The sequence below is a fragment of the Pipistrellus kuhlii genome, unplaced genomic scaffold (genome assembly GCF_014108245.1).
Source record: "Pipistrellus kuhlii isolate mPipKuh1 unplaced genomic scaffold, mPipKuh1.p scaffold_m20_p_13, whole genome shotgun sequence".
Taxonomy (NCBI): Eukaryota; Metazoa; Chordata; class Mammalia; order Chiroptera; family Vespertilionidae; genus Pipistrellus; species Pipistrellus kuhlii.
Genome location: NW_023425438.1, coordinates 29709302 through 29725465, shown reverse-complemented (window position 1 = coordinate 29725465; position 16164 = coordinate 29709302). Strand labels below are relative to the sequence as shown.

At 34.3% G+C, this 16164-nt stretch overlaps 1 protein-coding gene across 12 annotated transcripts in view; it reads left to right on the top strand.

Moving 5' to 3' along the window:
- Positions 1–16164, top strand: part of USP34 (ubiquitin specific peptidase 34) — a 186512-nt gene that overhangs the window by 151148 nt on the left and 19200 nt on the right. For 11 of the 12 annotated variants that reach the window (XM_036435431.2, XM_036435430.2, XM_036435437.2 and 8 more), the window contains 9 exons: positions 2416–2464; positions 2585–2689; positions 2789–2833; positions 3830–3934; positions 5505–5652; positions 7895–8529; positions 10569–10726; positions 12755–12833; positions 15231–15357. In XM_036435431.2, the coding sequence (XP_036291324.1) occupies positions 2416–2464; positions 2585–2689; positions 2789–2833; positions 3830–3934; positions 5505–5652; positions 7895–8529; positions 10569–10726; positions 12755–12833; positions 15231–15357 (1451 nt within the window). The remainder of the gene's footprint in view (positions 1–2415; positions 2465–2584; positions 2690–2788; positions 2834–3829; positions 3935–5504; positions 5653–7894; positions 8530–10568; positions 10727–12754; positions 12834–15230; positions 15358–16164) is intronic. The other variant, XM_036435436.2, reaches the window with a different exon arrangement.

The window sequence follows — 16164 nt, the reverse complement described above, 5'->3', positions numbered from 1 at the left end:
AAACAAAAAAAGGCATTTCCTGTGGTTGGGGAGGGAACAACAGGCTGGAGGGGAAAGGAATGAAAGCTTGACTTCTTCAAATATACATTATTTTGTTTATTTTATTTGTTTTAACTTTGGAATCATGTGAATGTTTAAAAATCAAAAGCAAACTGAAATAAATGAAGCTAGCTATGTATTGAGCTGATGGCATAGCCAATGGAGAGCAATTAAAGTAACTTTAAAGCACATTAATATCACTGTAAACTTCCAGCAGGAGGTAACCAGGGGACAAAAAAAAATTGTAAAATTATCATAAACTGTTTTTGAAATTATTATTCTGAAACTTTTTGTATTATAGAATAAAGCAAATAATTGTTAATGTCATTAGAAACCAAGATTCTTAGCAAAAGAAGAAATACAAATATAATAGGGTTTTTATATAACTTCTTTAAAACTAAGTTTGGAAATATCAATAGAATTCGTGGTGTATTTTTGTCTTAAGCAAACAAAAAATGTATTATATACCTCCATTTTCTGAAGAGGCCTAGAAATCCTGTCCACCTCATAATCAATGAATGCCCCTAGCATCTAGGTTGTAGTCACTAGATACCATTTCCCACTGAAAAATGTACGGTTCCTTGGAAATATGGCCAATTCCAGGTTTGGCGCAAGAAATGAATGGGAAGCTGGGAATGTTTTGTAACCTTGGAAAACAAAGAGTCAAAGCCTAACATGCGGTCATGTTAAAAGGATTCAAGAGCCAACTTAAAGATGTTTATGCTGGTTATAGATTGTACAACCTGAGCATCAATAATAACAACTACAAGTGGACTAAAACACATCATACATATTTAAATTCATGAGTTCATAATGATACTTAAAAACAAAAATTTTAAAAACGCATTGACAACCTTTGGAGTATATTAGGAAACCAAATAATAATTTTGGAAACTTATTAATAAATAAAGGAATATTAAGCATTTATCTTTATCTGTAAGAATTATAGCTCATGGCAACCAAAGGGTAAGTGAGAGGAAGTTGTCGTCAAAAAGGTGTTTAAGCTAATAAGCAAGTAGTGCTGGAATTAAAATATCAACATTTTGCATCCCAAATGAAATATTGGGTCTGGGAAGTGATCATCATTTACTGAAAACGTTATAAAAAGAAAGACAGCTTTTAATTGTAGACCTCCTGATGAAATCCATACTATCACTGAAGTATTCTTGGTTAAAAAGTTAAGAATTGATCAAGATTTGATTTGATTAAATCTCTAGATCTATCTACCAGTTTACAAGATACATGGGCACGGAGAAAAACATGTTAAAACACCACTACAGGGTACAATCAGCAAAATGGAAATGTGGGAAAATCTATAGGACAAATCACCTGCTTGCTTTAGTAGTTAAATTGCAAGATTAAAACTAAATCAGAGGGGAAACCAGTAGTCTGAAAGAGATTTGAAAGATAATATCGTCCAATAGCAACAGAGGCCTTTATTTGGATCCTGATTTAAATTAAGTGTAAGAGTTTTTTTGTTAGAAATGTTGGGAAATTGTACACTGAGTATAGTACGATAGAAAGGAATTGATGAATTTAGGGTATGGATAATGTAAGTGTGGTTGTGTATTTTAAATTTATCTCTTAGCAGTATGTATTGAGATTTATGGATTAAATTAAAATACTGGAGTTGCTTCAGAATAGTCCATATTGAGTGAGTAGGAGATATGAATGAAACCAGGTTGATCATGAGTTGATAATTAGAAGCTGAGTGATAGGATATTTACACTATTCTATTTGTTTTTATACTAAATTTTTTATAGTAAGTTTTTAAAAAATGCACTAATTTTAAAATGGGAAATGAAACTTGCAAGTATTTCTCATTTGTTTCGTTTTGAAGGTTTTCATTTCAGGAAAAGCTATCTAAGTGTCACAAAATATTAAATTAATTAAATGGAAATAAATTAGATTTAAACTGCAGTATACCAATTTTGGAATCTTAAAAAATTGTCTAAAATATATCTAGCAGACCAAGCTGGTTTGGCTCAGTGGATAAAGCACCAGCCTTTGGACTGAAGGGTCCTGGGTTCGATTCCAGCTCAGGACACATGTCTGGGTTGTATTTGATTCCCAGTGGGGGCATATAAGAGGCAGCCAGTCAATGAATCTCTCTCATCATTGATGTGTGTATATATATATATATATATCTCTACCTGTCCCTTCCTCTCTGAAATCAATAAAAATATATTCAAACAAATAAATAATCATAAAATATGTCTAGCAAACAAGTCTAGCTAGCAGATAGTTCAGAATCATTTTATAATGGTCGTTTGGTATGGTTATAATTGAATTGATAATTTTGATGTGTGTCATGATGCAGATGGCTATAAAGGAGTGCAGAGGGAAGAACTTATTTCTACTAATGTTTTCTTTTAGGCATTTGACATTATCACAGACTGACATGGCAGCATTAACAGGAGGAAAGGTATTACCTACTCTATTTTGGGCCAGTTGATAATCACAGTAGTAATAATAATAATAATAATAATAATAATAATAAAAATAATAAAACCCTTCTTAAATGAACACCTTTTATTTTTAACAGGGATTTCCCTTCTTGTTTCAACATATTCGTGATGGCATCAATATAAGACAAACTTGCAATCTGATTTTCAGCCTGTGTCGATACAATAATAGACTTGCAGAACATGTAAGTGCTAAGAAAGTTTAAAATTTTAACTTCAAAGTATTAAAGTTTTTTGATGATTTTTTTAAAGCATTTTCTGAAATTTTCCTTTTTCTGTTTTAGATTGTATCTATGCTTTTCACATCAATAGCAAAACTGACTCCTGAGGTATGTAGAAATTTATTAATCATGTTTTTAAAACTATTACCAGTATTGGCAGTGCTTTCAAATGAACTTTTGTAATTGTCCTTGAAAAAAAATTATCCATTTCCCCATAATATATCCTATTTTTAAATATATAACTTGAATAAATGGAGGTAGTTCTTTGTGTCTTATCACAAATGTAATTTTCTCAGTTAAATATAATTTATATTAATAAAAGCCTAGGTGGCCCTCGCACCCTCATGTCATCACAAGATGGCTGCCACAAGATGGCCAGCAGGGGAGGACTGTTGGGGGGACCAGGTCAGCAGCAGAGGGCAGTTGGGGGCAATCAGGCTGGCAGTCAGGTGAGTGGTTAGAAGCCAGCAGTCCCAGATTGTGAAAGGGATGTCTGATATTGGCGAGACTGGACTGAGGGGCCCCCTACTTTCTCCCCGTGGACAAATTCATGCACCAGGCCTTTAGTTATAAGTTCAACATATCAGTATCCTGCCTAAGCTTGAATGTTGTTTGGTTTTAAGCATATAATTGGGCCCAAGAAAAAAAAATAGACTGATCAGATGACTGGATAGGTGGGAAGTATATTAAAAAAATTGAATATAGTATTGTACAAAACTATCTTTATAAAATGGAAATGTTACAGCTATTTTGATAATACATGTCAGATATTAATACAAATTATATCTGAGATCAAAATTTGCTACAACAAACTTTTAATCAAAATTCTACAAACATGGTTGTCTCATTTAACAAGAGTTATGATTTTTTTTCAAATTAACATCCATAAAAAATACGTTTTCTGTTACATGTGGCTCCCCTGCAACTGACTTTGTATTCCCAGCTGATTTTTATGATAGTTCAAGTTCATATGCAGGAGTACTCCTCTCTGCAAATATAATGCAGCATATTTAAATATGATATAGATAAGAATTATACGTGTTTATTTTTTGCTGGTAGAGATGGTTTCAAATAGATATAAATATAGTCTTATATATCTCATAGGCCGCCAATCCTTTCTTCAAGTTATTGACTATGCTAATGGAGTTTGCTGGTGGACCTCCAGGAATGCCTCCCTTTGCGTCTTACATTCTGCAGAGGATATGGGAGGTAAATCTTAGAGCAAATGTCTTAGTATTTATTTTTCTGAAGATTTTACTTCTTTTATATAGTCTCTGCATTATTAATTACCAGTTTCTTCTTACTTAGAATTCCAAAATGGGTTTAATAAGTCCTAGGTTGAGGAAAGAAGAGAGATACTTTAGTTAGAGAGTCTGGGGGGAGAGTTTTGGGCTAGTTTCCCAGATAAAGAGAACAGCCTTCAGCCAATCCACAGTTCTCATTTCCCTACTCTGAAACAAACAAGATATGGCTCAGTTGGTTGGGCGTCATTCCATACACCAGAAGGTAGCCAGTTTAATTCCGGGTTGTAGACTCCATCCTGGTAGGGGACATGCAGGAGGCAACTGAAAGATGTTTAGTTCTTGCATCCATGTTTCTCTTCATCTGCCTTCCTCTCTGAAATCAATATTTAAAAAAAGACAGCCTTGGAACTATACATAAATGAGTGGGTATGGCTCTGTTCCCAAAAAATACTTAGTAAACAGGCAAACTACAGAATTTGGCCCAGGAGTCACAGTTTTCCAACCCCTACTCTAGATTCCTAAAATTCTATTTCCCCATGAAAACATACACACACACACAAAAAAAACTCCCCAGTAGTGCAGTGAGCTACTTTTTATTCTCACTTACAGAAACAGACTGGGCGAACAATAGGAAAAGTAAAGATGAGAAACTTTAAAGAATTAAAAGCGCTTTTACGCTTGATCGATGTGGTGACGTCGTGCTCTCCCGGGCCGGGCCTAAGCCTCGCCAGACGAGGGACGGACATTCCTTGGCGAATGGGACCGCTCTTCTCGCTCTGCCCGCGGGCCCCTCGCCTCTTACCCTCCTGCCCGATGGTGGTGTGTGGAAGGGGAAGGGGTGCGGAACCCGGCCCGACCTCGGTGGTGTTCACACCCCCGTTGGTCTTTGTGACACAGCGGACACTCTCCACGCTGGCCTTCCCGGAAATAAATAAACAAACAAACAAACAAATAAAATAGCACTTTTATTTTAATTTGCAAACTTAAGACCTAAAAGTAATTGGCTTCTTTTACTGGTCTTATTTTAGAGTCCTTGGTTATTTAATTTTATTTTGTAATCTAATGACATGTTTCTGAACATTTTCTGTTGATAAGAGTAAGTAGCTTTAAAAATAGGAAAACAGCTCTAAGCGGTTTGGCTCAGTGGATAGGGCATTGGCCTGCGGACTAAAGGGTCCCAGGTTCCATTCCGGTCAAGGTCATGTACCTTGGTTGCAGGACATACCCAATAAGAGGTGTGTGAGAGGCAGCTGATCAATGTTTCTCTCTCATCGATGTTTCTAACTCTCTATCTCTTTCCCTTCTCTATAAAAAATCAGTAATATATATATATATATATATATATATATATATATATTTTTTTTTTTTTATTTTTTTTTTTTTTTAAGGAAAACACATGGTTGAAACTGTTTTTTAGGATCTAGTTTTCATAAAATTATTTTGATTGTGTTTAATGGCATATATCAAAAGTAAATTAAAAAGTTACTGCTCATTCAAATGGCTTTATATTCTGTTCTTGTCTGTTTTATTTCTAGGTAATTGAATATAATCCTTCTCAGTGTCTGGATTGGTTGGCAGTGCAGACACCCCGAAATAAACTGGCACACAGCTGGGTCCTGCAGAATATGGAAAACTGGGTCGAGAGGTTTCTTTTGGCTCACAATTACCCTAGAGTCAGGACTTGTAAGTCAAATATTCAGAATTTAACAAACCATTTGTTCAACTTTTATTTCTTTGTTTTGTTTGTAAGGTGACTATAATATGTCCATTGTTGTATAATTTAAATGTTCTAAAGGTATTATTTTTTTAAAAGCCAAAATTATATTAGTATTTAGAAACCTATACCAATGTTTTACAAATATCTCTAGTGGTTTGGTTTTTCTAAGGATAGAAAAGTTTGTCCTTTTTAAGGTGACATAACCATAACCCATTTTTGTTTCCTTGCTTGATAGAATGACAAAGCATTATTGGCATTAGTAAATAGAGTAAAGGGTCATAAAATTCTATCTTATAAGCAATTTAAGAAGGCTAAAAATAGCCTTAACCAGTTTGATTTGGTGGATAGAGTGTTGGCCTGTGGACTGAAGGGTCCCAGGTTCCACTCCAGCCCCTGACCAGGGCCTGTGCAGGAGGCAACCAATCAATGTGTTTTTCTCACATAGATGTTTCTCTCTCTCCTACTCTCTCTCTTAAAAAAAGAAAAAAAGAAAGAAACAAGAATGCTAAAAAGTAGTAATAAAACAAATTGAGGGGAAATATTCACTGAAATTGTGGGCATTAAATAATAAACATCTTTATTATACACATGCTGGAGTAGAATAAACAAAGATCTTGGAAAACAGAAGGACAAATACAAAATATAGATATTTCACAGAATAGGAAATTGCTGGTAAATAAACTTAGATTATGTTCTCTCATGATAGTTTTCAAAGAAAAAAAATCAAAGTAGTTAATATTTTAAAATTTTTCAATCATTAAAATCATTTGTTAGCTATCTACTGAGAGGATCTGGGATCAATGACACTCCAGTAGCAACAAGCATGTTGAATACCCAGATCTCTTTTTCTAAACACCGTTCTTCAATGAAAGGAATCACAATTCCTTGGAGAAATGGCTGATTCTAGGACTGTGGCTGGAAGCATACAAAATGAATCTGCAGGATCTTGTAGATCCAGAAAGTAAAGAAGTACTCAAAAGCCAAAGTGATGGGAATATATTAAGGGGACATAGAACTAACCAGAAAGAGTTCCCAATGACCAAAGCTAGAACAATTTGAATAAAAAAGTAAATGACACAGAGCCCTAGAATGTGACCCAAAGTATAAAATATTCATGAGTCCATATTGATACAAATGAATGAATTAATGAAGAAGAGACAGATCTCCCACACAGAATGAGCTTTGTGTGAGCTTAGTGCCTTGCTTTCAAAAAGTAAGAGTTTGGGGGATGGAGGAAATAATGAAGTAAAGAAACTTGACAAATATTAACTCAGCCAGGTGATTAAGATTATCATCACTGAAGAGTTACACTTATAGCATAAACTTCTGATATAATGTAATGCAACGGTTACTGTACCTGTGTGTGTGGCACAGTGTGGCTTCTTCCCAAAAACAAGAACCTGAGAGTCTAAATATGATAAACATCAGATAAACCTAATCGAAGATTATTCTACAAAAATACTTGGCCTCACAGTCAACATGGCTCAGTGGTTGAGCATTGACCCATGAACCAGGAGGTCACTGGCTTGATTCCCATGCGGGAGACAGCTGATCAGTGATTCTCATCATTGATATTTCTCTCTCTCTCCCCCTCTCCCTTCTCCCTTTGAAATCAATAAAAAATTCTTTAATCAATTAACTGTCATGCATCCAAAACAGAAACCATCCCCATATGCCACGATATTTTGAATTTAATTTTAAAAAATCACTTTGCAGTGAATATTATAAAAAATATATCACTCACAATTCGGGTGTTCTTGAATATTTTCAACTGAAAATTCTCCCGGAAAATGATTTTAAAGTTAGTCAGGGCTGCCACTTAGGAAAACCATTTTTTTAGACCCTAAAACATTAACTGATTTCACCATGTTCAGCCTTATGTAGGTCTTGTTCCAAATACTGTATTCTTTCTGTTAAACCATATTGTTTCCTGAGAAGAAATGAAATGACAAGAAAGAACAGTGACAGAATGGAAGATGTTTGTCTACATCATTCCTTGGGATCTTTCTCTGGGGCTAAAAGAGATATTCATGTCCCTTAAATTTTATTCATTTTAATTTTTAAAAGGAAGAGTGACTTTGTGTTTAATGACTGCTCTTCAGTTTATTTTTTATATCTTATAAGGACCTATCTAACCGTTTTTTGTTTGTTTGTTTGTTTTTTGTGTTTGTGTGTGTGTGTGTGTTGTTGTTTTTTTTACATTTATAGCTGCAGCTTATCTTCTGGTGTCCCTTATACCAAGCAATTCATTCCGCCAGATGTTCCGATCAACAAGGTCTTTGCACATCCCAACCCGTGACCTTCCACTCAGTCCAGACACAACAGTCGTCCTACATCAGGTCTACAACGTGCTCCTTGGTTTGCTGTCAAGAGCCAAACTTTATGTTGATGCTGCTGTTCATGGCACTACAAAGCTTGTGCCCTATTTTAGCTTTATGACTTACTGTTTAATTTCCAAAACTGAGAAGCTGATGTTTTCCACATATTTCATGGATTTGTGGAACCTTTTCCAGCCTAAACTTTCTGAGCCAGCAATAGCTACAAATCACAATAAACAGGCTTTGCTTTCATTTTGGTACAATGTGTGTGCTGACTGTCCAGAGAATATCCGCCTTATTGTTCAGAACCCCGTGGTAACCAAGAACATTGCCTTCAATTACATCCTTGCTGACCATGATGATCAGGATGTGGTGCTTTTTAACCGTGGGATGCTGCCTGCCTACTATGGCATTCTGAGGCTCTGCTGTGAGCAGTCTCCTACATTCACACGACAACTGGCTTCTCATCAGAACATCCAGTGGGCCTTTAAGAATCTCACACCCCATGCCAGCCAATACCCTGGAGTGAGTAAAATTGATAACTCATATCTGTATCCTCAAATTGATTGGAAATACCTGTTTTTCCCCATTTGGGACATGGTGAGAAAATATAGAAGTATGGTCTAACTTTATTCTTTCTTAAAGACAACATGTGTGTTTTCTTAAAAACATAAAATGCTATATGGTTATAAAATTTATAAGTGTATGGATAGTTTGTCTTAGGTTGAAATTTTCTCTAGTGGAACTTACCTATTTTAATTTATGGTTTTGTAAATGTGTCTTTCATATGTACCTAATGAAAAAAGTTAACTTATGGTACAGTTTTATGAAGTGAATATTTTTATTTTGATATTTATTATCAAGGTCTATATGCTAAGCTAAGTTGTGAGCTAGATAATATTTTTATCTTTGCTGTAGTATTCCCTAGTATTTTTTCTCATACTACTTTGAAGTGAATGAAATGGTTAAAGGTTCTGTCAGAATACAAATATATTCAATCTAAATATGATTTTTTTTTCCTCTGCAGACTATTTGTAGGTTTGATATTACATCCCCCCTTCACCCTCTCCATATAAGGCTGTCATTCCTGGATATTTCTTTTTGTTGCCATCTTTTATTCTCTGTTGTCAATCGAAAATTATGCCAAGAGGGTATAAGTCTGGGAAGGAGTTTGGAAGGGAAGTGCAGAACCCTTTTTAAGGCTATTATGAACTCAGAGGCCATATGAGAAGTTGTTTGCTAAATAAGAAATGGTGAGAGTGGAGAGTAGTCATTTTTCAATACATTCAACATTTAAGACTTAAAAAAAATACAATGAGGATATTTTAAGGATTGGTATCCTTTAGTTGTGTACTATACTCCTTTTTTACTGTTGAAAATAGGGCCTTAACTATTCTTTAGACATAATGTAGTTAATTGTTTAGAATTTCTCACCTTGAAAAAAACTAATTTCCAGTGAAGAAAGATAGAATGTTTATAATAAAGTGATTATATTAAGAACAAAACAAAAAAAAGAAAAACATATTCAAAGCCTAGACTATAAGAATACAGAAGGAAAAGAATGAGAGTGCCTGACTTAGGAGTCAGGATATGATTTATTAAGAGTGAATGCATCTTTTCTATCACATTTATATAAATACTTGATTTCATTACTTAACATGTCCATAGTTAAATATACCTCTGAAGAGTACTGCATGAGAATATTCCCTAATGTTTTTTTGACCTTGATATCAATGAAATGTAACAGTTTGGGGTTTTTTGTGTGTGTTTTTCTCCCTCCCCCCAAAATGTAACAGTTTTTATTATAGAACTTATCTATTAGAGATTTTAATAAAAATTATATTTAAGTCAATTTTTGCCTTAAATATAGAAAGATAATTCCAAATATTGGCACAAAAGGGTTATCTCATAAATGGTCTTAATTGAGGGGTGTAAAATTCTTGTGACAAAGTGATTATTTCTTATTTATTAAGGAAAAAGTGGTAAAGGTTTATTGTAGCATGTCTCTGAATGCACATTTGAAGTTACAAAACTTGGTTTTGAAACAGTGTTAAGACTAAAAATGAACTATCTTATCTTGCAGGTTTTTTGTTTTTGTTTTTGTTTTAGTTTTAATATTTTTATTGATTTTATACAGAGAGGAAGGGAGAGAGATAGAGAGTTAGAAACATCGATGAGAGAGAGTCATCGATCAGCTGCCTCTTGCACACCCCCTACTGGGGATATGCCCACAACCAAGGTACATGCCCTTGACCGGAATCGAACCCGGGACCCTTCAGTCCCCAAGCCGACGCTCTATCCGTTGAGCCAAACCGGTCCCGGCTTATCTTGCAGTTTTTAATCTTCCTGAAATTCTATTTTGAGATATGCAATTAGAATTATATATGAAATTTTAAAAATAGAATTCATTGCTAATTTTATGACTATTCTTCAGTGGTACTGTAGTGGAACTTATTTATGTAATTTTAAGAGCTGGCTAATGAGTATACATTTGTATGAAAAGCACACATTCTAAAAAGTTGCAGAATTAAAAGATCACCATGATGTGTATTTGCCCTTTTTAGGCAGTGGAAGAACTATTTAATCTGATGCAGCTATTTATAGCTCAGAGGCCAGATATGAGAGATGAAGAATTAGAAGATATTAAACAGTTTAAGAAAACAACCATAAGTTGTTACTTGCGTTGCTTAGATGGCCGCTCCTGCTGGACTACTTTAATAAGGTAAAAAGTTGTCTTGTGGGACTTTTTGTTTTTCCAACTGAGGGGATGGGGACCATACTTTTGACAATTTAGGTTATAACTATAAACATTTACCAGTTCTGTAAGGTTATTGGGAAAGCATTTATGTGTTTAGTCACCATGAAGAAGTTATATTTTGAAAGCTAATGAGCTACTTTTGAGCAGGTTTTTTGGTTTGTTTGGTTTTGCATTGTGTTTTGTCAAAATGGTAGAATCTTAAGGTTGAAAGGAACCTTAATCGACAGTTTTCTGTTTAAAGTTATGCTTGAACAGTTCTGTTCTAGAGGCCTCTAGCAATAACTTTTCTCATCTTTGGATGAGTCTCACTATTAATATGTTTTTATTTGTTTAGCCCTACCTATCTTTTTTAACTAGGAATTAGGAAAATAACAAATCATGATCTTTATAGTTAATCAGAGCAAATTAAAATCCAGATTAATTTCTTAAAATACATCTATATATTATAAATAAGACTTGGAGATGATGTCCTTTATTAGGCAAATTTCTTTTCAGTACATTATTGAATACTGTAATAACTTCTTAAATCTTTTTAGATTAAACTTATTGGGGTAACATTGGTTAATAACATCATCTAAATTTTATGTGTATAGCTTTAGAGCACATGTGTATACTTTATTGTGTGCACACTACCCAAAGTCTAGTCTCCTTCTGTCATCATGTATATGACTTATATTACTCTCTTTATTTTCCCTCTACACCCCTTTCGGCTAGTAGCTACCATTCTTTTGCCTGAATCTGAGTTTGTTTTTTTGTTTGCTTATAGTGTTGAACACTCTATTCAACTGAAGATAATTATTTCACATTATCTTCTTCAGAAAACTTTACATTTGGATCTTTTTATTTTATTTTATTTATTTATGTTATAGATTTTCTACAAAGAGGAAGGGAGAGAGATTGAGAGCAGGAAACATTGACCAGCTGCCTCTTACACACCCCCTACCAGGGATGTGCCCGCAACCAACGTACATGCCCCTGACCGGAATCGAACCTGGGACCTTTCAGTCCGCAGACAGATGCTCTACCACTTAGCCAAACCGCTTTTAGCACATTTGGATCTTTATTAATACACAGAATGCTTTCGCCAGGACTCTTTAAAGGAAATTTTTAAAATGTTGACATTAATTTTGAATATATTGGTTTCCTAAGATTTACTACTTAAAAGTTTTTATTTTCAGCTTTATTTTATTTATTTATTTTTTTTTTGGAGCTTTAATTCTTTTTTTTTTGAAAAAGGAAAAACATTTTGTTAAAATGGAAGGATTTTCAGTCATACTATGTAACAGCAGTTTTCACTACCTAATAATGAAATTATTTCTGCTAACAAAAATAATAACTGCTTTTGATTATTATATAAATTATTTTTAAGGCCACCATGTTTTGGTTTGTTTTTTGTTAATCCTCACCCAAGGATATTTTTCCATTGAGTTTCAAAGAGAGTGAAAGGGAGGGGAAGAGACAGAAAGAAACATCAGTGTGAGAGAGAGACATCAATTGAGCTCAGGAACCTTCAGTCTGCAAGCCTACGCTCTCTCCACTGAACCAAACTGGCTAGGGCCACCATATGTTTTTAATGCTTTTCTCGTTATGTTTCTCTTTCCCCCCAATAACCCCCTAATGAGTGATTTGATAATATGAGTATATATTATTGTTCAGAACTTAGCATAATCTCAAAGATAAACCATTATAAAAATAAGCATTTTTTATACTGAAACTTTCAAAATATTCTTATTACATCTCTCTTCTACCATTATGGATAATTAAGAGTAGATTAGATACTGTAAGACATAACTTTTCTTTAAATTACTTAGAGGGTTTCATATTTAATATGATCTCCTTTTATTGACTTACTAAGAAATAGATGTAATAGTCTGTATAAGTAGGAAAGTAGAGAGCCTAAATGACAATATACTTCTGGTTTTGTTTTGTGTTTTTAATCAGCAAAGTGTTCTGATTCAGAATTCTCAAATTAGACTTTATGTATTCTTCCAGTGCCTTCAGAATATTATTAGAATCTGATGAAGACAGGCTTCTTGTTGTATTTAATCGAGGGTTGATCCTGATGACTGAGGTAAATATTTTGTAGATTTATGTCATTTTAATTTTCTTAGCAAGACTTCTTGTTTTGTGGATATTTAGAGTTTATTGTAGACTGTTTTACAGGTATGTAGATTTTAATTATACCAATCTAATATTCTAATGAATATTCAGAGAATAATTAGGTCACAATTTTTAGGATGCTATTTACTTTTTCCTTAGTAATTCCATATTTTGCCCCTCCATTTGTTTGTATTTATTTATTTTAAAAAATATTTTTATTGAGTTCAGAGAGAAAGAGAGAGGGAGAGAGAGAGAGAGAGAGAAACATTAATGATAAGAGAGAATGAATCATTGCTCGGCTTCCTCTTGCACGCCACCTACTGGGGATAAAGCCCACTCGCAAATTGGGCGTGTGCCCTTCACTGGAATTGAACCTGGGACCCTTCAGTCCACAGGCTAACACTATATCCACTGAGCAATATGCATTGTATTCAAAGGCGCAGTTTCTCAAGAGCTCACTTATTTGATAGCATTAAGAAACTAAGCTTAGCATCATCAGAGAAAGCTAGTGACAGGTGGTTAAAATCAGCCATTCATTCTTTCCATAATTCTTGAACATCCACTCTTTGAGATTATTTTAAGGCCATAGAGGTCCATTGTAACCTTTAGTGTATTAATGGAGATAAGATGAAAGATATATGCCAAGGGTACCGTGAGATTAAGAGGTAGGGTGGTTTTTTCCAGAAAATGGTATGGCAGAATAGGAATGCAACATGAATACTATGAAGAATCTGGACTTGGAATGATAAATGACTTAATTGGCACAGAGGCAAGAAAGTTTTGATCGTATTTGAGAAATGCCAACTATTTCTGTTTGGCTAAAACAAAAGGTAAGTGAAAGAGCAGTAGTGAGAATTTCATTCAACAGATGTCTGAATGTCTACTCAGCCAGGCTCTGTGCTAGGCACTGGAGATACAGCAGTGAGCAAGACAGACAAGGTTCCTATCTTCACAATCTACAGGTTGAGTGTCACACAAGTACATCTTTCAGATTATGTACTGCCACAGATTCTAGGCCATGAATTTTGAACTGATTTGAAAGGATTAGAAAAAGATGGTATAAAAAAAAGTAGGGGGAAAAGATCTTAAGGCTTTAATTAAACTAATATAGTTAAATGAGTTAATAGATTTAACAAGCCAGTATTTATATATATAAAAGGCTAATATGCTAAGTGTCCATCTGGGTAATTATGTCACATAGTAATGCCCAGCTTCCTCTCCATCGTGACTAGTTGCCTCTGAGTTTCTTCAGCCCAGGAACATGACTTGCTTTATAGCTAGGTGGAAACATTTTACACTTTAACCAAATGTCTGTGAAGCATTTTCTCATGCCTCACATCATTTGATCCTCACAGAAGTCCTGGAGTAGGTAGATTGGAGACTCGATTGAATCCTATTTTCTTTTCATTATTTGGAAAATGGAGATTTAGAAAGCTTAGGAACTTGACCCAACTGAAAAGAAGTAAGAAATGGTGGACCTTGAAAATGACTTTAGGTTTTCTCATTGCACAGATATAGTCAAACACTGCTGCAGTTAAATATTTTACCCTTTAAATTCTCCCTGCATGATCTAAAATAATAATAATCTTGGTATTGATATTTACTGCTGTGTTGCTGACAATTACCTGAAAGAGAAGTGCCTCACTGGGCTGGTGAAAGTTTAGCTAAATCAGAAAGCAGGTCTAATTAAGCAAGTTTATTTTACATATATATATATAAAATGCTAAGTTGACTCATGCATGTGTGATGTAAGTAAAACTCTCACTGGCGCTAATCGCATGCATGCATTTCCATCATTGTCAATCATGAATTTGGTTGACACTTCTATTATAGAGAAAGGGCTAATAGTGATATTAAAATATTTCTTCTAATTAATTTCCTTTCAGTGTGCACGAATCCATGCACCAGGCCACTAGTGATGAAAGAAATTCCTACCCTTTTGAGCTCTTTTACCTCTTCCTTTTGAGTATAGCTGATTGCTATGTTATCATTTTCTTTCTTTAGAAGCCTTACTGTTCTCCCTAATCTTCATGTTGTTGCCTGCTGCCTTATACTCTCTAAGGTTTGCCATCTTAGAGCAAACAGTAACAAAAAGAAGAAAAATCTGATTAAATAAATTATTCCTTCACACCAAAATGTGTACACAAAATATCAGGGCTCTCAAGTGTGAGGACTGTTCTATATTTTAAAAGAGCTAAATGAGAGAATTTGACTTTTAGATAAAAAAACAAATCCATTTTCTTTGTGTTCATATGCATATATGTAGTCTGAGTCTGAATACATCTGTCTAGAATGAGCTCTACAATTTTGTGGCTTAATAAAGTAAAAATGAAATGATGAAGTTTTCCATTTTTTAAATCACTTGTAGTCATTCAACACACTGCACATGATGTACCATGAAGCCACCGCTTGCCATGTGACTGGAGATTTAGTAGAACTTCTGTCAATATTCCTTTCGGTATTGAAGTCTACACGTCCATATCTTCAGAGAAAAGGTTTGGCTATTCCAATCTCTTTTTTGTTTATTTTTTTGTTTGTTTGTTATTAGTTCAACTGTTAAAGAACAAAATAAGGCGTTTAAACCACATGCTTCAGAGAATTTGTTTTTATCTCCAGTTACAGAAGATGGGGCTTTTGCTAGTCATAAAGAAATGCTTATCATGACCTCTGATAAAAAATTGAAATGCTCTTATTTTCTTTATGTCTACCCAAAAAATAGGCATGTTATAAGTGTCAAGCTATAGGAGACTGGAAGACATTTCCAGCACAGTAACAATATGAGTATTTTGTGAAGGTTCTTTAAGTTGAAACTTCATGGCTTAGATTAGATCATTTTAGTTTCAAGAGAAATAACTATAAAAATCTCTCTTATGTACTTATAAGATAATGTGAACTCTGAACTTCATATAAATTTTTAGAATATAGGGTATATTCATCTCTAAAATATGTGCTTTAAGAATCTAGCAGGTTTGCCAAAACTGGTTTGGCTCAGTGGATAGAGCGTCGGTCTGTGGACTGAAAGGTCCCAGGTTCGATTCCTGTCAGGGGCATGTACATTGGTTGCCGGCACATCCCCAGTAGGGGGTGTGCAGGAGGCAGTTGGTTGATGTTTCTCTCATCAACGTTTCTATCTATATCTATCACTCTCCTTTCCTCTCTGTGAAAAATCAATAAAATAAAAAAAAGAATCTAGCAGGTTTAATAGTAGTAGCCATCTCATGAAAACAATCATAGCTTTTATCTAATATGTTTATGTAATAATATGAGTTTCTTAGTGTTAGTATTTTGCAGTTTACATAGAA